A 21,769-nucleotide genomic window follows, 5' to 3' on the forward strand; every position below is an offset into this window, starting at 1 on the left:
AGCCACCTGGGCACTTGGGTCTGCCTGTGGTTTCTGCTCTCTACAGGCAGTGGGAGGACGCAGGCCACCATCAGACACTAGGCTGCATGGTGACCGGGCTGTCTCTGCTTTCGCTTCCCTGCAGCACAGCTGTCCCAGGTGGGAGGACGCAGGCCACCGCCAGACACTAGGCTGCACGGTGACCAGGCTGTCTCTGCTTTCGCTTCCCTGCGGCACAGCTGTCCCAGGTGGGAGAAATGGGAGCCAGGAAAGGCTCCCTTGGGAAACAGGTTGAGTTTGTTCACTTGACAAATTCAGCCGGTGCCTCCCCTCCACTCTTTCAGCGTGATCTGAAGCAGCCCGCAGATTGGAACCCGAGATCCCGGGCCCCAGCCCTGCCTCAGGACCACATGTTCAACCATCCTCTAAAGGAAGATGCACTTTTAGAAGGGGCTTGGGAGCGGGGCAGGATTGAGGCGTGGAGTGGATATGGAGACAGGCACAAAGGAAAAGCAAAGGGGCTAAGGCATCTTCCTGAGTTCCCTGTTAAGTGACACCTACCACCTACATCATGGTGACTCACCTGCTTTAGGATGGGTCAAGAGAGGACAAAGACGTGTTCGAGGCAAAGCCGGGCTTTCCTGGCTGTCTCCTTGCATCACCTGCTCTTTTCCCAGAATGAGCTCACCATCCCTCCGCAACTTCTCGTCTCTAGAGTGTCCTGATGCCTGACCAGGTGGTGGCGCAGTGGATAGAGCGTCAGACTGGGATGCAGAGGACCCAGGTTCGAGGCCCCGAGGTCACCAGCTTGAGCGCGGGCTCATCTGGTTTGAGCAAAAAGCTCACCAGCTTCAACCCAATGTTGCTAGCTCGAGCAAGGGGTTACTCGGTCTGCTGAAGGCCCGCAGTCAAGGCACATATGAGAAAGCAATCAATGAACAACTAAGGTGTTGCAACGAAAAACTAATGATTGATGCTTCTCATCTCTCCGTTCCTGTCTGTCTGTCCCTGTCTATCCCTCTCTCTGACTCTGTCTCTGTAAAAAAAGAAAAAAAAATGTCCTTAAAACCACCCTCTGGAGCGTCCCCTCTGTCCTGCTAGAACCTGCCACCAATGCTCTTCTGGTTCACTCAGTTGTCTGTGGCCACCGGTCTTGGTTAATGGCCCCTTCCATACTGAAAACTCTCCATACATTTCTTTTAAAACGTTTTATTCAGCAGTAATATATACTTTTAAAATTATAATATGTAACTGCTCATCATGCCATATATGCCCCCGTGCCCTCTGCGGTGGGGTCTGTGGCCTGCTGGAAAACCGGCGGCCACGGAACCTGGCACGGGGCACGGGGAGCAACAGAAACCAACAGCCATTCTGCATACCCTTCACATTTCCCATGCTTTCTGGGTCAGGAGGAAGTCAACAGGAAGCCAAAGGCGTGTGAACCTTTTACATTCGGAAGTGAGGTTTGATAAACGGTGGAGGGCTGCCCTTCGGTTGGTCTAGTTCGTGCTCGCCAAACCTGCCACCGTTTTGTGTCTGCTCACGGAACGGGATCTCTCTACACACGTTAAGACGTTTGATTTGGTTCTTGTCCTGCTTATGGAAAAGTGAGAGGAACCGCAACAGACCTGGGGAGAGATGGGAGGAGGGGAAAGACGCAATTAATCGATCTGACCGGGAGCAAGGACAGGCCTCCACTCGTGGCGGCTTCCTCCTGAAGAGGGCTGCGAACAGTATGCAAGCTGGACTTGCCCATGCCATTATGTGGAAAACCTAGTGAGAACCAGACTTTGGGTTCATCCAGTGACCTTTTCCAAGTTTCTCTCCATTAACAGAGGCAGTCTTTGCGTGGCCTTCCGTGAGAGCAGGAGGAAAGTTCTGGACACCACGTGGGTGACCAAGTCTCTCCCCCTTCTCTGGTCCTGGACGCTGACCATTCTATGTACCCTTGCTACAAGCTCAGCAGTCCACCTCTGGATCCCCATCAGACCTGACCCAGTGTACTGAGGACAGCTCGGGACGAAGAGGACAGGGGAAGGGCCACGTCCACTGATAAAGCAGCTCATACACAGGGCTGGAGAGAAGTCGGCGGACAGTGGTTTGCATGGAAAGACTCAGGTTATGTTACAATAGCTTTATGAATGCAAAACACCGCAGTGGCAGTGGAGCCACAACTGTAAACCTACTTTTGCCCTCTCCTGGATCTTTAACTCTTCCCTGCAAGCAGCTGTCTGGCATGGCCTGAGAGCCGCTTCTCCTGCCACGTCATGCCGTGGAGTGGCGGGCGGCAAAACCAGCAGCAGGACTCCAGAAGTCTCAGATGATGCTGTAGCATCGCGGGCAGGGCTGTGCACCTGGGCGGCTGCCCCACAAAACCTTGTCCCAGGAACCTTCCTGGGGTAAAGGAAAGGCTCTGCTGCTTAGTGTATGAGACAGGTGTAAGGTTAAGAAATGGCTGTTCGCCTTCAAGCATTTCAGAAACTAACTTCCAAAGCGTCCAACTCCACAGTGGGATCAGTTGGAGAGAACATTAATTAAAGACACCACCATCTGCCAAACAATAGCATGTGCTGCCAGGAACAGCATGGAGGGACTTTGATAAATGCAGAACACTGCCACTGAGGTCATGCAATAAAACAGGTTGGTCCCAAGACAGTGTCCAAGGGGGGCACTTCAGAAGCCGGTACCGAGAAGCAGCAATCCCCGTGGCACTCGTCCCACCTCTCCAGCCACGTCTTCGCACCAATGCGACTAACTGTAACCACCACACACAGCTCTGCAGCTCAAGGGTTAGCCCTCCTCTCCCCCGAGACAGGAAACACAAGCTTCAGGTCCTCAGAGCAACGGCTTGTCACCTCTTGGGAAGGCTGGTGATGACCGACAATTTTATTTATGCAAGCAGGATTTAACATGGCACTTTTCTTTCCTCTAAGGGGAGCAGCACAGAAATCATACACCAGTCGCCCAGTGATATACAGGGGTGGCCCCGTGTCTGGAGTAGTCACTTGTAAAGGATCACCAACCAGGCAGTGTTGCTTTTCTGCAAATAGATGGAAAGTCGGCTCCACGGTGCTTGAAGATTTGGATTTTGCCCCAACCTCTTAGTCACCATTTACAGCAAGAAAAGCCAGCAAGTGAAAAACTGTTAATTTATTGATTCAGTGAAAGTTTTTTTTAAAACAATCCTCAATACATGTAGTTCAGGAGTATCACATTTGTAGCACATTGTTGAGTCTCTACACAAAAGTACGCCCCGTCTGTACAACCCACCGCATCACTTCCCCAGCTTCGACGATACCTGCGTGGGGTCGTTTTCATCAACACATCCATGGAGCTCAAAAGCGCGTTATTGCCGGTTTCCTTGGCTGACGTTTCCCGTCACCCCCTCCCCAAGTCCCACCCTGGGGTCAGTTTATGAAGGCAGCATTCAGTCCGAGATTTAAGCTCACTGACAAACTTTGGCTTCTTGTGTGCTGATGTCGACCCTGCTTTTGCTTTCAAAAGGGTTCATATGAAATGACCTTGACTGTGAGCAGTTATTACCTACTCCTATTCCTTCGTAGGAGCGAAGTTTGCTTTGTCTTGTGGGTGCTCTGAACAAATTATTTCATCTGAACTGGCATTAAAGGAAACCATTAACTGGGCTCTTAGATCCATTTCAATGCATATATAAAAATTCTTCCAACTGTTGCTTGTGTCACAAAAGTTTTGCTTCTATCCTCAGCAATGCAGCACCTGGGAGAACCTGTCATTTCCCTGAGTGGACCCAGACGGAGCCCCATGGCCGGCCGCCAGCTCTTTGGGACTCGGTCTGCCTCGAGAGGGGAACCAGTCCCGGGGGGGCAGTGTCCATCTCAGGGCTCATGACCTCTGCCCTCCAGGTTCTCTCCTCAGGAAGGCACGCTCCCTCTTCAAGATCTACCTTTTGACCGTTCGTCTGCTTGATTCCCTTTCTCCTCTTAACAGCCCAATGCCCTGGCCTCTCTCCCCGGCCCGAGGATCACGAGCTCCTGGCTCCTCCCATCAGTCTGACAGTACCTTCCTTCTCTGCAAGGGAAGACATCTGCTTTGCGCCTTGAGTACTGATGTGCTGGAGGACGTCTGTTAGGAGACCCAGCGGAGTGACTGATGTTAAGTGCCCCACAGAACTTAACGGTCACTCCTCGAACTGGTGAGAAGGCCCAGGAATGCTTGGTTTGCGTTATACATTTGATGGCTCCTCCCGCCCAGTCACCTGCCACAGGCAGGACTGGAGCAGGCCAGCGGATATGATCCAGGGGAGAGGGAACTGCAAGTAAACCACAGGTGAAAAGATCAACAGTTCTGCTCTCCCCACAGGCCCCCGGGCTGGAGCAGATCCATCCCTGCAGTTCTGGGCGCTGTGGTCAGTAGACTACGACACACCATCTGCATTTGGCATAGGAACCTTCTGGTCTCACCACACCGGGTCTATGTACTTCAACACAGGCAGTACCTGAGATGATAATGTACCACTACCCTGTCCCCATTTTTTTTTTTTTTTTGCTTTTCTTTAGGAAATGGTAAGTCCTTATCATAGGCACTTTTAACCTGTTATAAGGTAATGGAGCAAACAAAATATCTAATGAAAACTACTGAGATGAATTTAAGAAATATGCTAACTGAAATGGATACTGGGTGGGTAAATCTACGATAGCTTAGTCTAATTATTTCACACATACTCTCTTTTTCTCTCTCTTGGAACTCTCCAAGACCATCTCCTAACCCAGGTGAATGCTCTAAAATCTCAGGGAAGCTAGGTCCATCTGGACACAAAATGGTTTTGGGGACAGGTAAGAGAAAAGGTCTGGACTGGACTCGCTTCAGTTTGGGGAAAGAACCTACAGTCACAGTCAGCCAGCAAACTGGGTGCCAAGACCAGACAGAAAGGAGTGAGCATTTTAAGCTCAGTTCTCTGTCTCTAAGGCATGAAGAGAGGTAAAAGTATAGGTGGTAGAAAAGTAAACTATGCATAAAAGCAGGCATTACTCCTGTGTCAAAGCTGCAGTTACAGAACCTGCAGACAGGCACGTGAACTGTCCGGCACCTGCTACCTCGTGACCGAAGGAGAGGCAGGCACACGCAAACCACCCGACTCTTCTCCGGATGCTTGTATTGCCTCTGGGGACCCACGGGAAAGAAACGGGGTTACTACTTCACCGAGACCCTCCTGCGGGCTGCCCTGCCTGACCCAGACACGCAACTTCAAGGTATCGGAGGGGGCGTGGGGGACAAAGCAGGAGAGGAGAGGCTGGGGCAGGAAAGACACAGTGGCACATCTCCCTGATAATGACCAACAGTTCGGTGTTGCCTAAAAGGGCACAAGAAGGCTTCAGATAATCCAAAACACCGAGTTTTTGACACAGCGATACAGGTTCAGCCAACAGCTCATGTCCTGTCTTTGATTTTCAGGTAGAGTAAATGTACACATTAATATACAGAAGGTGCAATGCAGGCAGGTAGTATTGGTGTGAGAACCTTAGCTGAATGCATTTCCTGGTTTGGGCATCTTTTTATTTTTTAAACTGTAAGTTCAACTCTATAATAAGAGTTATTTGTACTTTCAGTTCCCACCAACCAAATGACAAAAATAGAATCTACATTTACAGATAGGACCTGCTACCAATACCAATATGATTTTATTGGAATATGGAATGTAAACAGATGCTTTCAAACAAACAATCTAACCTTATAAAAACGTATGGCATTATTAAATAGTTAATAAATCCTAAACGTGCCGGGCGGCACACACCTCTAGCTCTAGCCTAGGTGTGGAAGTCTCCACAGCTGAGGTGTGGCTCTGCGGCTGGGGAGAGGGGACTGCTTGCAAACCACGTTGGTGACACGTCCCCCAAATGAAATCAGCTCTATTTTTGACCTTTTCAAACAAAACCTGGCTTCCCTTGCTCACGTGGAGGCTAGCCCGAGGGGTCCCAGGCACCGACACTTGCTGCGGGAGGCCCACTCCTGCCCCAGCCCCTCGTGGCGCTCTCCTCCGTCGCGGGGGTTACGGGGCGCAGACACCTCCAGTCCCTGCACGCAAGAGGGACTCGGCCTCGTCATCACCTTCATGTGTCACCCATCAGAGCTTAACAATGCAATCACCCTGATTACAGCAGGAAATTCTTTCTCATGGGGAAAAAAAGAGGCAAAAAGTGGGTGGGGATGGGGAAGTGTATTTTCTTCACCCGGTAAGTCATTCCTGAATAAATTCTCATAGAACCTTTTCCTCCCTCTCCCTCCCTGACCTGCCTAAAGACTGACCTTCCAGCTTTAGTCACGGTTGTGAACAAAAAGTCTTTGTTTCAAAGAGATGCATTAAAATAGGTGCACACACAGGGATATGCTGGGAAAGGTGAGGTTTCCTTACAAGGCTGCAAAAAAACAAAAAGCTACACAAAAAAATAGCAACAAGATTTTATGTTAGGCAAATCAACATAGGTTACAGTGAGCTCCAAGTTATGCACTTAGCATCTAACTTTTGATGAGACAGGTGCACCTGTGTTCATGGCATCACAAGGTTTAAAGTGACGTCTGCTGACATCAAAGGGGACTCATGAAAGGGACTGCAGTTTGTTTCCAAATGAATACACTTAGAAGGAAACTGCAGGGATGAGGTACATTTCCTAGAGAGCTCAGGTCATAAAAAAATACATAAAACATGGATTTGTAAAACAGTTGAAAGAAAAAATACTGTCGCTGTTTAAATGTCTCCGTCTGGTGAGGCTGGTGTCAGAGCAGACTGCTGACGTGGTGCTAAAACAGGAGCCTGCGTGTCGGCCGAGGAAACCCAGACCACGTGGAATAGACAGGACGTCAGACCTGCCGAGCGTGCTGAGCGCCCGGGCTAACTGGACAGTGGTCTCCTGGTAAATACAGGCCGCTGTGCGACAGCTCCGAGTCTCGCGGCCCCCATGCATTCCACAGGGAGAGGCCCCTCGGACCCTGAACTAGGTGCACCATCTGGCTCGCTGCCGCGGCGGCAGCTCCCTGCAGACTAGGGCTGGGGAGTTTCTTTCTTTTTGACAGACTTTTAGGTCTTTACTCTTCTTTGCGTTTAGAAGGAATGACTAGAATTTCTTTTTATCACACTGCAGTTTTCCTTCAAGATTTGTGTTTGGTTGGTTGGTTTTATTGGCAAGCATCAATGCCGCATTACCCGTCGCCTTCCAGTCTTCATCGGGCTGCCGTGAGGCCACTGGAAAGTACAGCATTATCCGCACAGGGCTGCGACTGCTCCTTCACCACGGGGTCTGCAAGACAACGGGGCGGGGTCAGCGCCGCGGGCAGCGGCAGTGAGAGGTGAGGGGACAGAAACACCAGACACCACACGACGGTCACGGGCGGGGCACACAGCTCATCGCATGAGACTCCCGGGAAAGAGCAGCAGGTACCCATTTCCCGCTGCTCAAAACTTCTCCTCATTTTCTTTCTTTTATCTATTGGTTTTACAGAGAGAGAAGAGAGGTGGGGGGAATGAGAAGTATCAACTCATAGTTGCTTCACCCCACTTGTTCACAGACTGCTCGTCGCGTGTGCCTTAGCCGGGCAAGCTCAGGGTTTCGAACTAGTGACCTCAGTGTCCCAGGTCAACGTTCTATCCACTGCGCCACCACAGGTCAGGCTCTACTAATTTTCTTACGTGTTATTTCCCTCAAATACTAACATTATACTCAAACTCTAATTTCTTCAAAGCACGTGCAATAATAAGCCCTTCAGAGGAAAGGGTGAATAGAAAGAGCCATTAAAAGGCCTAGCCATTTTAAGCAATAGCAGTTAATTTCTTTTGAAATAGAAGTATGATGTATATTCAGAAAAGTAAACATATCAAGAATTACCTATTGTAAACATCAGTGATCTTAATTTATCATAACTCAAAGGGCGGGAACAGCTTTCTGTGCCAGCAATTGGAAGGAGGACAGACAAGCTCAGACCTTTTCAATTTGCTGTCTACTAATGCTTGTGGGCCAGCATGTTCAAGACCACACTGCGATGTCATCCTCAGGCAAGCTTCAGTTCATCTCCAGAGAAGGAAAAAGGAGGAAAGAGGGCACTTTTGTCCAGCAACAGGGAGGGTGCAAGTTTTTATCTCGCTTCAGCTAGTGAACTGAGGCGAGTCTCGTAACTGCCTTATTCTCAGTCTTCCCTGGCTGGACTTAATTATCTCACTCCGTGAGTAATAGAAGTGTGAGACGTGCGTTATCAGTGGGGAGAACTCCACGCAGGAAGAAGCAACCATGTAAATGGAATTTATAAACATCCTCTAAAGTGAGGCTTAAGAAGTAATTCAGACAGAATTTTAGTGAGGTCTTTCCATACCTGCTTTCCTTTCCTCAAATTCCTCTTACTTATTTAACTTATTTCTTCTTTAAAAATATACTATTAGGCTACATTATTTTCAACTAATCACTTATTTTTTATGGGGCGAGGGCAGGGATCTTTGATTAGGTTTCCACATAAATGCATATACTTGAAAATAAATTTTAGGTATTTGTGATCTATGGACTCAGGGCCATGGGAAATGGTCTATCAGCCTAGACTCAAGGGAGCTACAGCAGTGAACAAGCAAATACCTTTGGAGATCAAGAAACAGATCTGCCAACTTGTCTCAATAGTCTAGAACTAATGAGGCCAAATTCCAACGGCATTCAATCCGAATACCTAGAATTCTCTGAACTGGCCTCAAAGACAAAGGGGAGAAGTTTTCCTTTAATAAACAGGTCCCCCAAAAAGCGCCCCAGAGACTCACAGAAGTATGGGTGCTCCATGGCCTCTTTGGCAGTCAGTCTCTGTTGATGGTCGTATCGCAGAAGTTTGTCCAGAAGATCTAGGGCCTCCGGGCTAACGAGGTGTCTGTTTTCACTATGGATAAAGTTTTCCCAACGTTTCCGTGAATGTCTGAGAAGAAAAGGGAAGAGTTCATATTTTGAGATTAAATTCAGCAAGAATCCTTACATAGTAGGGCTAAAACCAACAAAATCTTGGAATGCTGCACTGATTTCCTGCCCATAAAATCTCATTCTTGCTGCTCCGGCCCACACCCATAGTTAAAGTCACAGCATCCTCAAACCGTGCTCGGTGTCTGATAAACAAAGCATCTGATTTGGCTCTGGCCAGCTGGCTCAGCAGTAGAGCATCGGCCTGGCGTGTGGAAGTCCCGGGTTCAATTCCCAGCCAGGGCACACAAAAGAAGCGCCTATCTGCTTCTCCACCCTTTCCCTCTCTCCTTCTTCTCTATTTCTCTCTTCTCCTCCCACAGCCAAGGCTCCATTGGAGCAAAGTTGGCCTGGGCGCTGAGGATGGCTCCATGGCCTCTGCCTCAGGCGCTAGAATGGCTCCGGCTGAAACAGAGCAACACTCCAGAGCATCACCCCCTGGTGGGCATGCTGGGTGGATCCCAGTCAGGCACATGTGAGAATCTGTCTGCCTCCCCACTTCTATCTTCAGGGAAAAAAAATCTGATTTGGATGTAAACGTTTTAGATGGCTTTTTGTCAATTCTGAGTGAGGCCCGGAGTGACTGAGTAACTTTTATTACTCAGCAGCTATATTTAGAAAGCTGCTGCCTTAGAAACATGAAAGTTTCATAAAATACTGTAAAATACTCTTTGAAAATTTTCAACACATTAACTTTCAACACTGCCTGAAAATATGCTTTAACATGAGCTACTTTAGCTTGACCAAGTGGTGGCACAGTGGATAGAGCATCGGACTGGGACACAAAAGACCCAGGTTCAAACCCCCACGGTCACCGGCCTAAGCATGGGCTCATGCGGCTTGAGCGCAGTTCACCAGCTTGAGCAAAGGGTCGCTGGCTTGAGCGTAGGATCATAGACATGACCCCATGGTCGCTTGCTTGAGCCCAAAGGTCGCTGGCTTGAAGCCCAACATTGCTGATTTGAGCCCAAGGTCACTGGCTTGAGCAAGGGGTCACTCACTCTGCTGTAGCCCACCCCCCTCTGGTCAAGGCACATATGAGAAAGCAATCGATGAACAACTAGGGTGACGCAATGAAGAATGGATGCTTCTCATCTCTCTCTCTTCCTCTGTGTCTGTCCCTATCTGTCCCTCTGACTCTCTCTCTGTCAAAATAATAATAAAAAATCAGCTACTTTACAGAAAATACATTATACAGAACAAGAAACTGTCTCTTATTCAAAGAATCACAACTAAGATTTTCCATTAAGATAAGTATACGTTATACCAGAGAACTTTTTCCTATAACATTAAATTTTTGTCTTACATTTTCTATTGATAAATAGGCTATCTCTTAGAGAAGTCAAGTTATTAGAAGACATATGTAAACAATTCCCAAATGTCTCAAAATCAGAACTGTACAGAGGGAAGAAGATGGCTATTTCAGGTCTGATACGATGAGAGAGGAAAAAGAGCCCTAGAAAGTGACTCTGGCTAACTACTCCCCTTCTGCAGCAGGGTGAGTCACTGTCCCACCCCCATTCTCTTACTTACTGTCCCAGAATATCGTTGAAGTGCGGGTCTAGGTCTATGTGATACTTCTTCAGGTACCCGTACAGCTCGTCTGTACCCAGAACCTTGGCAATGCGGACAAGCTGAAACACAAAGCAAACTGACCAAATCACTGAGCACAGAGCTCACTGCACGCCCGTGAGGACGCTGTGGCGAGGAATCGGGGCTTCCCCACGACTACACCTCTAGGGCCATGGACACGGACTTCACAGGAATGCTGCTTTCCCAACTGTCTTTAAAACAATGCAACTTATAACAATCATCTTCTAACGATTAAGGGGACATCACAATCTAATGACGAGAACCTAGTTTATTAGACAGGGAGAGGCCTGATTTCACAGGCTCACTCTGCAGATGGGCTTAAGATGGCAATAGCTCTCTTTGGGGACCTGGTAACAGCAGGCAGAGTACTGTGATGTTCTTCACCCTGAAGAAAAGTTTGTATGCAGACACGGGGTGACAGTTAATGGCTCAAGGATAGCACCCTCTCCGGGGATGCCCCTTTCCTGGCATCTGCCCTGCAGTGAGTACAAGCCAGGCGGTGTCTGCTCACCTGATCATAGTTGTCCTGTCCGTGGAAGAAGGGTTCCTTTCTGAAGATCATGCTTGCTAACATACAGCCCAAACTCCACATGTCCAAGCTATAATCATACATCTGAGGAAAGAAGGACAGTCAGTCAAGGGTATTAATTTTCCTGAGTCAAAATAAAAGACAGCAAGCGAGAGGGGTAGCTGAGAAAAACCTGAAATTATTATTTTGGGGTGGAATAAAGACTAAGTTTTCAGAGTATCCAAATTGGCTAGATGAAACCAGGAAACCCCAGGAGAAGCCATAAGGAAACGTGACAAGAGCACAGAGGCACTTTACAAACACTTACCTGGTAGTCCACAAGGAGCTCTGGTCCCTTGAAGTACCTGGACGCCACACGGACATTGTACTCCTGAGCAGGATGGTAGAACTCTGCGAGACCCCAGTCTATCAGTCGCAGCTACAAATATGACAGAAATAAAACATGTGGAAGTAGTGTTTCTAGATGCCTGTACCTTAGAACAAGGTTGCATCACATTAGATAATTATTTGGTCACATGAAAAACGTTACCAAATGCACTGGCTAAAAAAATTATACTTTCAGCAGCTGGGTAAGAAGTCATTTCTAGAGCAGGCAGTCAGAATCTTATCTGCTTTTTCTTGTTTTAAATTTAAATTAGCCTGGCTTACTCTCTTGAGATCAATAGAGCTTAAAGCTTTTTTCCTGGCTTCATACCACTTGGATGTGTAACACATTCTCCCATCATTATAAGCTGTGGTCATAACAGCAAGAATGGGGACATATGCCCAACTCCAGAATTGAGACACTGCTCTAACTTCCCATTAACCTACTACTAGTTGATTCATTTACTCACCAATCAGAGACAACCAGAATTGGACATGGAAAATGGGAGGGACCCACGCATACTTTAAGGCCAGGCAGACTGGTCTGAGGGGTCAGTAAAAACCATCAGCTGTAGTTTCTTTCTTGAGGCCCCCCAGAAAACCATGACCACAATTAACCAGTGACCATAGGCTCAGCTGTCCACTTCCCTTGTGTACTGTGCTTATGCGCAGTGGACACCAACAGCGGAGACTGGAGAACAACTGTATCTCCAGCCTGCCAGAGAATGCAGCACGGGTCACCAGCCACCGCCTAGGCACTGGCCAGCGTGTTGGTCTAAGCCTCGCAATGAAAGGCTTGCTGCTGCCTGGCTGTAATGGTACCTTTTTCTGTTGGTGATCTATCATGACATTGTGAGGTTTCACATCCCTGTGCATGATTCCCTTGCTGTGGCAGTAATCCAGAGCCTATTAGGTAAGAAAGCACAGAGAAAAGTAAGCAAACCCTCTACCGCCCCCCAATGCAAATCATATTCTTGTTTGTGATAACTTGACTGGTAGTCTCCCAGGGGCAGCTTACTGTCTGTAACAAGAGGAAAAAGATGCTTCAGAAGGCACCCCTTGCTCTCTGTGCACCGTGCTGGCAGCCGGTAGAGGGGGCTGTGGAGGGGATGGCAAGGCTGTGACGGAGGTGTCTAAGGGGAAATGATACACTTCTCTCCTACTTGCAGCTGGTAGCAACTGACCAGCCACCAGGATTTAGAATTCATACATTTAATCTGTTGTTCTAGTTTGACAACTTAAAACCAGATCTGGGAACCTCACTGGAACCACCTCTCATAGTGGTTCAAATGACATGCGCGAGTCCATGTGGACATGAAGAATGACATCTAAATATATCTTTCAACAGGGCTTGTTTTTTAAATAAGCGTCCCATGTGGATTTTTTCTAGATTAACACACATTCTAATATTAGTATTTTCTTTAAAAAACCATCCTTAAGCCCACTGGTCTTTAACAATTATAATTATTATTACTCTAAGGGAGCAAATTACTTCCTATAAGATAGTTGATAAGCAAATAAGACTTTTAAGGACATAGTAGATTTTTCAGTAACTTGATAGTTGTGCAACCACCACCACAATCCAGTTTCAGGATTTTCCCATCACCCCAAGAACTCCCCATAAACTGGCCTGCACTCACTCCCCAGCCCCTCTGCCCTCTGCCCCTCCTCCCCCCTTCCCTCTCCCCCAACCACTGACCTGCACAGAAGGAAATACAAAACCCAGGGCTGTCTCCCTCCTCCGGCACCTGCCTACCCTACCCCTCGCTGAGTGGGCCTGCACTGCACAAGCGAGCGTACTGGTTGGGGGATATTTGGGCTTCCCTTTCTGGCTATTACAAATCTGCTGCTAATGTGCAGGTCCAAGTCTCTGAGATGACATGTGCTTTCATTTCTCTTGGGTAGAGTCTAAAGTGGAAGTGCTGGATTGCACGTATGTTTACTTTAAACTTTTTTAAAAAGTCTACCTAGTTGTTTTCCAAAGTAGCCACAACATGGTACATTCCCACCAGCAACATCTAAGGCTCCCATTTCTCTACATCAGGGGTCCCCAAACTTTTTACAAGGGGGCCAGGTCACTGTCCCTCAGACCATTGGAGGGCCGGACTATAAAAAAAACTATGAACAAATCCCTATGCACACTGCACATATCTTATTTTAAAGTAAAAAAACAAAACGGGAACAAATACAATATTTAAAATCAAGAACAAGTAAATTTAAATCAGCAAACTGACCAGTGTTTCAATGGGAACTATGCTCCTCTCACTGACCACCAATGAAAGAGGTGCCCCTTCCGGAAGTGCAGCGGGGCCGGATAAATGGCCTCAGGGTCTGCATGCAGCCCACAGGCCGTAGTTTGGGGACCCCTGCTCTACATCCTCACTAACACTTGCCATTGTTCACCCTTCTGATGACAGCTGTTCCACGGGTTTAAGTGGTAGCTCACTGCGGTTTTGATTTGTACTTCCCTAATGAGTGATCAAGTTGAACATCTTGTGCTTATTCATCATCCTGTATCTTCTTTGGACAAATGTTAATTCAAGTCTTTCACCCATTTTGTATTTTGTTTTTGTTTTTATTGACTTAGTTATTTCCCCCGTGTCCCGGCGCCTGAGGATAGAACCGGCAGATGGAAACCATAGGCACCGAAGACATGACCCCGAGGGGCCGGAGCCCACTGCTCTGCCTCCGTACATTACAGGGACTGGGACCACACGCCCAACCCCGCCAAGAAGAGGAGGCTTGTATTGTTTGAAATAGTAAACAAACAAATAAAAGTTTGCTCTTAAAGCTCCCTTTTCTTATACAAATAACTGTTTTCATAAGTTTCAACGTAAAGCCCCTGACTGGTCTTGAAAAGCACCGGAAGCCACCCGAGTCCCATAGTGTACTCCGTGTTAATAATGATAGCAACCCATACTCATGTGCTCGGCGCTGAGTGATCTTGGTGGTTTGCCATGAGGCAAGATTAGGGTTTCTCAGCCCTGGTGCTGCTGCACCTTGGATCAAGAACTCTTCACTGCGGGGAGCTGTCCCGCACACTGTAGGTGTTCAGCAGCACCCTGCACCTTGGATCAAGAACTCTTCACTGCGGGAGCTGTCCCGCACACTGTAGGTGTTCAGCAGCACCCTGCACCTTGGATCAAGAACTCTTCACTGCGGGAGCTGTCCCGCACACTGTAGGTGTTCAGCAGCACCCTGCACCTTGGATCAGGAACTCTTCACTGCGGGGAGCTGTCCCGCACACTGTAGGTGTTCAGCAGCACCCTGCACCTTGGATCCGGAACTCTTCACTGCGGGGAGCTGCCCCGCACACTGTAGGTGTTCAGCAGCACCCTGCACCTTGGATCAAGAACTCTTCACTGCGGGAGCTGTCCCGCACACTGTAGGTGTTCAGCAGCACCCTGCACCTTGGATCAGGAACTCTTCACTGCGGGGAGCTGTCCCGCACACTGTAGGTGTTCAGCAGCACCCTGCACCTTGGATCCAGAACTCTTCACTGCGGGGAGCTGCCCCGCACACTGTAGGTGTTCAGCAGCACCCTGCACCTTGGATCAAGAACTCTTCACTGCGGGGGCTGTCCCGCACACTGTAGGTGTTCAGCAGCACCCTGCACCTTGGATCAAGAACTCTTCACTGCGGGGGCTGTCCCGCACACTGTAGGTGTTCAGCAGCACCCTGCACCTTGGATCAAGAACTCTTCACTGCGGGAGCTGTCCCGCACACTGTAGGTGTTCAGCAGCACCCTGCACCTTGGATCAAGAACTCTTCACTGCGGGGAGCTGTCCCGCACACTGTAGGTGTTCAGCAGCACCCTGCACCTTGGATCAAGAACTCTTCACTGCGGGGAGCTGCCCCGCACACTGTAGGTGTTCAGCAGCACCCTGCACCTTGGATCAGGAACTCTTCACTGCGGGGGCTGTCCCGCACACTGTAGGTGTTCAGCAGCACCCTGCACCTTGGATCCAGAACTCTTCACTGCGGGGAGCTGCCCCGCACACTGTAGGTGTTCAGCAGCACCCTGCACCTTGGATCAAGAACTCTTCACTGCGGGGAGCTGCCCCGCACACTGTAGGTGTTCAGCAGCACCCTGCACCTTGGATCAGGAACTCTTCACTGCGGGGGCTGTCCCGCACACTGTAGGTGTTCAGCAGCACCCTGCACCTTGGATCAGGAACTCTTCACTGCGGGAGCTGTCCCGCACACTGTAGGTGTTCAGCAGCACCCTGCACCTTGGATCAAGAACTCTTCACTGCGGGGAGCTGTCCCGCACACTGTAGGTGTTCAGCAGCACCCTGCACCTTGGATCAGGAACTCTTCACTGCGGGAGCTGTCCCGCACACTGTAGGTGTTCAGCAGCACCCTGCACCTTGGATCAGGAACTCTTCACTGCGGGGAGCTGTCCCGCACACTGTAGGTGTTCAGCAGCACCCTGCACCTTGGATCAGGAACTCTTCACTGCGGGAGCTGTCCCGCACACTGTAGGTGTTCAGCAGCACCCTGCACCTTGGATCAGGAACTCTTCACTGCGGGAGCTGCCCCGCACACTGTAGTGTTCAGCAGCACCCCGCCACTACGGGCCAGATTACAGTAACACCCTGCCAACTGTGACAACCAAAAATAGCTCCAGACTGCCAAATGTCCTCTGGGGGACAAGCTGACCTGATTGAGAACCACTGGACTAGACTAGCAAGGGCAGTCTAGGCACTTCATGTGGGCAGGAAGACGTGAGCTAGAGAACTGTCCCCAGCATCAGATTCCAGAATAAGCAAATTTTGCTTTCCCTATACATGAGAGTATACAGTGTCTGGTGCTTTTTATATGATGGCCAAGAACAGGCAAAACTAAACTAGTGGCAGAGGTGAGAACATAATCTTCAGAGGACGGGATACCAAATAGATGGGGTACAAGAAAGTCTTTTGGGGTATTCATAACATTCTCCAACGGAACTTCCTGCAACACCAGGAATATTCTCTATCTGCACTGTCCAATATGGGAGCCACTAGCCACAGGAGGCCAATGGGTACTTGAATGTGAATAGCACAGCGAAAGAACCGAATTTTTAAGTTTACTTAATTTAAATACCTACCTGCAGACAGCATAGTTCTGTGTAGATTTAGGGGAAAGTTTTCCATAGGTAAAATCCAAAAATCTGTACACTTAAGATTCATTCACTTCACTTATGTAGGTTCTACTTCAATTTACTTTCCTCTTTGTTTTGCATTACAACGAAGTTGCAGCGAGACCCCACAGCGGCTTCGTGGCAGTGGTCTGACACCAGGGCTCCTGGGACACCCGGCGGAGCCCGAGCCACATCAGACTGCACAGCTCACTGAGTCGCTGGGCAGTTACGCTGCAGCCCGCAACCTCAGTTTCTACATTTTCAGTGAAGTTAAATGTTTGCTCTTCTCCATCCCTGTTTATATCCCCCCCCCCCCAAGAGAAAGTCTGGGAAGTGTTGATTATTTTGCCTAGTTTCTGCCCATATGAATCAGGACCACAAGACCTGGGATGTGAAAAACACCTAATAAAAGGAAGTTCAGTAAAAGAATTCTGGTCAGTTTACTGGTCAGACTCCCTGTTGAGCTACTGGCATGCTTTTACATTCCTTGGGGAATTCTTTCAGTTTTAAAACCTGGTCGTTTCTGACCACTAAGCACGAAAGATGGCATGCCTCATTAGCAGGAAAGGAAGTATGCCACAGGGCCTAGCTGCTACCTCTAGAAAACAGAGAGGACAGACTCGCTCTCCCACACCACGCCCACACCCTTTCCCCTCTCAGCCCTGCATCTCCTAAACTCTAAGGGCCCCCACGAGACTGCAATCGAGGATCGGGGCAGCAGCAGCTCGTCCTGGGCTCACCCTCTGAACGTGTCTCCAAGGCCCCTTTACTCTGACTTTTCAGAGTGCCAACAGCAGCCCTGCCTTGGGTCACTTCTGTCACTGTGACTTGTATTTTTCAGTGAGTCAGAGCACCCTCACCTAGGCTCCCTCCTGTTGCTTCTTCTATCCTAAGCCCTTCCTTGTTTCACTGTCCCAGATTTAATAAACATACTCTCAAAATTTAAAATAAATAAATGAAACACAGGACATCAGACGCAGAGTGCCACCGGAATGACCAGCCTGTGAACATCGGTATCACTGGGATGTCTTGACCTGATCTAAGGACACCTGTGCTAAACTTTTAACCCTTACTTTCAGTGTGCTAGCCTGCCACAAAATCTTAGTATATTACTTTTCAAAAAAAAATCACCTGTGGGACCTGGATTGCAGATCCCCGGGGCGAAGGCACAGATGGCTCTGAGATACCCGCAGGGCCTGGGCCGCCCGACCGTCCGCAGGACCTGGCACTGCACTCGTCCCCCACTGGCCCCCATTCCCACTTGGGAAGACACGAGGACGGACACATCGAGCTCTACCTTTGCCATCTTTCTGCTCTTACTGGCAAAAGAAAAGACCCATTAGACCTAAGATTAAAACCTTAATGTCACCACCTTGGCTCTAATGACAAATGGTTTGTACAAGTGCTTGTAAGAAAACACATTCACGCCTGGACTGTGGTGGCGCAGTGGATAAAGTGTCAACTTCAAATGCCGAAGTCACCAGTTCGAAACCCTGAGCTTGCCTAGTCAAGACACATATGGGAGTTGATGCTTCCTGCTCCTCCCCCCTTCTCTCTCTGTCTCTTTCTCTGTCTCTCCTCTCTAAAAAAATGAATAAAAATAATTTAAAAAAAACAAACACCTTCACATCAGAGCTAGATCTTCAAAATCCCATTCCCTAAAGCTCAGCCTTAATTTAACTTGGTATTTTGTTCAAGCAACTATTCACAATCCCATCAAAACTCCACCCTGGCAAATTTCTTCAATAATTCCAACACTCGAATCACTTTCACATTCTTTTTGCAGCTCTTAATTTGAATTCACACTTTCTCCAGAACTTTAAATAATAGTGTATATTTACACATTCACTTTGGGAGTTAGTTCATTGATTTCTTTAGATTCTTAGTGATCTGCAACACTAAAAAACTTAAGAATACTGGTCTATTCCATTCTACAAACCTTTTTTAGAATTCTTTACCCAAGTGTTTACTTAGACAAATTAAGAGATCATTTCATCACCAATGGGTAACATTTGAAAATTTAAATTAAGTTTTGGGATTAGTAACTCACCTAGAAAGTCCACCCATCACCTCTCCCTGCATGTCCAGGTTAACTAGCCAGGGCTAGAGGGGCAGGCTTGAGGTCAGGCTGTCTCATATAAGACAGGGATCAAGACCTGACTGGAAGGCTCAGCTGCTTCGAGCATTGTCCCAATGCATAGAGGTTGCCAGTTCAATCCCCAGTCAGGGCACATACGAAACAAATTGATGTTTCAGTCTCTCCCCTGCCCCTTTCTCTCTAAAAATCAATTTAAAAAATTATAACGAAGGGGATTACACGAAATGGCAAGAAAAATATGGCCAGGAACGCCTGCCATTCCGGTATGCATGTCCTGTCACAGTATGACTTCAATGCTATGCCCATCAAGAGGCGGGGTCTACTTTTCACCCTCAGTCTAGGCTTGGCCACATGATTTGCTCTGGCCAACAATTAGCAAACATAGCAGAGGCTCACAAAGCACTTATACATCAAGATTTGCCCTCTCTTGCTGCTAGGAGGACGAGACCTCAGTTCTTCCCACGGGCACCCCAGACATGTGAAGAAGAACTTCCTGGACCATCTTGACCAACCAGCCCCCGTTAAGTTTTCCCAGACCAAAAGTCACCCAGCTAACTGACAGAAAGATGAAAATTATTTTTCAAAAGTCTTTAAGTGTGGCCTGACCGGGCGGTGGCGCAGTGGATTGAGCGTCGGGCTGGGATGTGGGGGACCCAGGTTCGGGACCCCGGGGTCGCTGGCTTGGGTGCAGGCTCGTCTGGTTTGGGCGGGGCTCACCAGCTTGAGACGGGGGTCGCTCAGTCTGCTGTGGGCCCCCGATCTGAGCACGTGTGAGAAATCAATCAATGAATAGCTAGGGGGCCACAGTGGGGAGCTCCCTTCCTGTCTGTCTGTCCCTATCTGTCCCTCTCTCTGACTCTGTCTCTGCCACAAAAAAAAAAAAAAGAAAAAAGTCTTTAAGTGTGGGTAATTTGTTACGCATGAAAACGAACAGTAAACACTCATTAAGCAGCAGAAGGAAAACCCAAGGGGCACAAGAGCTCTGAAGGAGGTTCTAGCCTCTGGTGTAACATCTTTGGTACCCCTTGACTTCGCCATCTTTCTCAGTTCCACTGCAAGTTTCTATGTAAAGAACTCATAACGGGCCTGACCTGTGGTGGCACAGTGGACAGAGCGTCAACCTGGAACGCTGAGGTCACCAGTTCGAAACCCCGGGCCTGCCCGGTCAGGGCACACACAATCTGGTAAAGTTGCTGAAACAAGCCATCAATCAGTGAACAACAGGAGTGAGGCAACTATGAGTTGATACTTCTCACTCCTTGTCCCTCTGTAAAATCAATAAGCAAACTTAAAAAAAAAAAAAAAAGAGCCCATAATGGAGGCCTCAAGATAAGAAAAAACAAACAAAAACCTCACTAAATACTCAGGATATCAAGAACTATCCTGCTCAAGTTCTTTCTTCTCTTATAAACTTCTTTAATGAATAAGCTGGAAAAAATCACTGTTGATGAATGCCACTTACTTTAAGTAGTTCATACATATAAAACCGGATATCAAAGTCTGTCAGGATCTGGTAAAGTTGCTGAAACAGAGTTCAGAAAACAAAGTTAATTTAGTGTCATTGCATCTGGTCATCCCAAAGGTTGGTCATCATTCTCTGAAAAGCTCATGCCTGAGTAACTCTCGAGTCCCAGACCCTCTTACTACCTGGACTGCAAAGACTAAAGATGAGGAGCTAATACTTCAGTCTTCGAAAGAAAGAAATTCCAGGGAAGAAGAACATTTATTCCAACTTGCATCTTTTAAAAACTTGTTGAATGCTCCGTAATTTCACCGCCCACAACTGCACTGTTCGGAGACAAGTCCCAGCTGGCCGACCGCACGCGCACAGACCCGCCCGCTGCAGCAGCGCCGCACTGTCGAGAACGGCGTTCTGTGTGCGGCGAGAACCCGGAGAACCTCACTGGCCCACGTGGTGAACCAGTGGCCACACAGCCAGTCTGTTAATGAAAGAACCACGAGGGAAACGAGCTGCTACAGCACTTGGAAATGGCAAGAAACTTAAAAAACTCTCTATATCCTCCCCTCTCCCCAAACCAAACCCTGGCTGGGAAAAAAGACACTTCACAGACAGACTGATGGGAACTAGAAAAATCAAAAGTTTTAAGGAGAAGAAAAAGGAGAGGCGGAATGCAATGTGAAAGAACTGACCCACAAGTAAGTTTCCCTTATTGAAATTCCAAACACTCACCTGCTGGGAGATTTAAAACTTTTTCAGATTTCCAAGAGGCAGAGTAGCATTTATGAATCCAAGTTCATTAAAGCCACTAACCCTTGTCAGAAAATATATTACTACTTTTGATAATCAACTCCAAGTAAATCTCTTTCCCCAACAGTGCCAGCAGCACTTTCTCTAAAATGAACCAGCACACTTTCATGAAATATATTTTGTTTCTCTCTGGTGGAAAACTCCAAGCAATATATATAGACACTCGCCAAGCAGAAAACAGTGTCCGGGTAAAACTGGGGAAGTAAAACTCTACATTCCTACTTTGATCTGCAAGGACATGAGATTAATAAAAAGTGGTTTCATATGGGGGGACGACAGCTGGGCACAGGGGAATAAAGACTTTCATTGCATATCATTTCATATCTGAGATCTGTGTAAACATATCCCCTGTTCACACAAGTCTTTCTAACTTGCTAGAAATCTAATTTAACATTTTCTAAGAACACCAGGACTTCTTTCTGAAATGTCCCTTTTAAATTCGAGTGATTTTCCCTCCAGCTTAGGAAGGCTATCTGATTTCATCAACCAGAAGCAGCAGCCAGCTCCACGCACACGGAGTGAAAGAAGGCGTTCCAGGACCCGGTACCAGTACCGGTGGGGCCTTAGAGCTGCCCCCTAGAGGCCGACTGGGAGGGCCTGCACTGCACTCAGGCCCAAGGGCCCAAACCTGCCACCACTTCTGCTCGGCAGAGTCAAGCGCACACCAGCCCAACACCCAGGCTGTGTTCTCCCAGCACCCCCCAACCTGTCCACACAGACCAGACTGGAGACAGCAGCGCTCGGTGCCAGATCAGCTCCTCCTCGGAGAGCTGAGGCGGTCATTCCCAGACACTGCCAACTTGAACTTCAAGTCAATAAAATAGACCATCAAAGTGAAAAAAGAATTTTCTAACCCTCAGAG

General features: G+C 48.2%; 1 protein-coding gene and 1 non-coding gene across 4 annotated transcripts in view; both read right to left on the minus strand.

The window, feature by feature from the left end:
* Positions 1–1,172: 1,172 nt before the first annotated feature.
* Positions 1,173–21,769, minus strand: part of CSNK2A2 (casein kinase 2 alpha 2) — a 42,300-nt gene continuing 21,703 nt past the window's right edge. Inside the window, exons 5-12 of one of the 3 annotated variants that reach the window (XM_066349897.1) lie at positions 20,101–20,160; positions 12,241–12,324; positions 11,363–11,473; positions 11,038–11,139; positions 10,467–10,567; positions 8,747–8,895; positions 7,157–7,250; positions 1,173–1,607 (exon numbers count right to left, since the gene is read on the minus strand). In XM_066349897.1, coding sequence (XP_066205994.1) covers positions 7,174–7,250; positions 8,747–8,895; positions 10,467–10,567; positions 11,038–11,139; positions 11,363–11,473; positions 12,241–12,324; positions 20,101–20,160 — 684 coding nt within the window. In that variant the 3' untranslated portion in view covers positions 1,173–1,607; positions 7,157–7,173. Of the gene's footprint in view, positions 1,608–3,109; positions 7,251–8,746; positions 8,896–10,466; positions 10,568–11,037; positions 11,140–11,362; positions 11,474–12,240; positions 12,325–20,100; positions 20,161–21,769 lie in introns of those variants that run through there. The other 2 variants (XM_066349896.1, XM_066349898.1) reach the window with 2 other exon arrangements.
* On the minus strand, positions 14,015–14,159 carry LOC136381635 (small nucleolar RNA SNORA57). The gene has a single exon (XR_010747122.1). It is a non-coding gene; the product is annotated as a small nucleolar RNA SNORA57 (small nucleolar RNA).

Source organism: Saccopteryx leptura, chromosome 9 (assembly GCF_036850995.1).
Source record: "Saccopteryx leptura isolate mSacLep1 chromosome 9, mSacLep1_pri_phased_curated, whole genome shotgun sequence".
Lineage (NCBI taxonomy): Eukaryota > Metazoa > Chordata > Mammalia > Chiroptera > Emballonuridae > Saccopteryx > Saccopteryx leptura.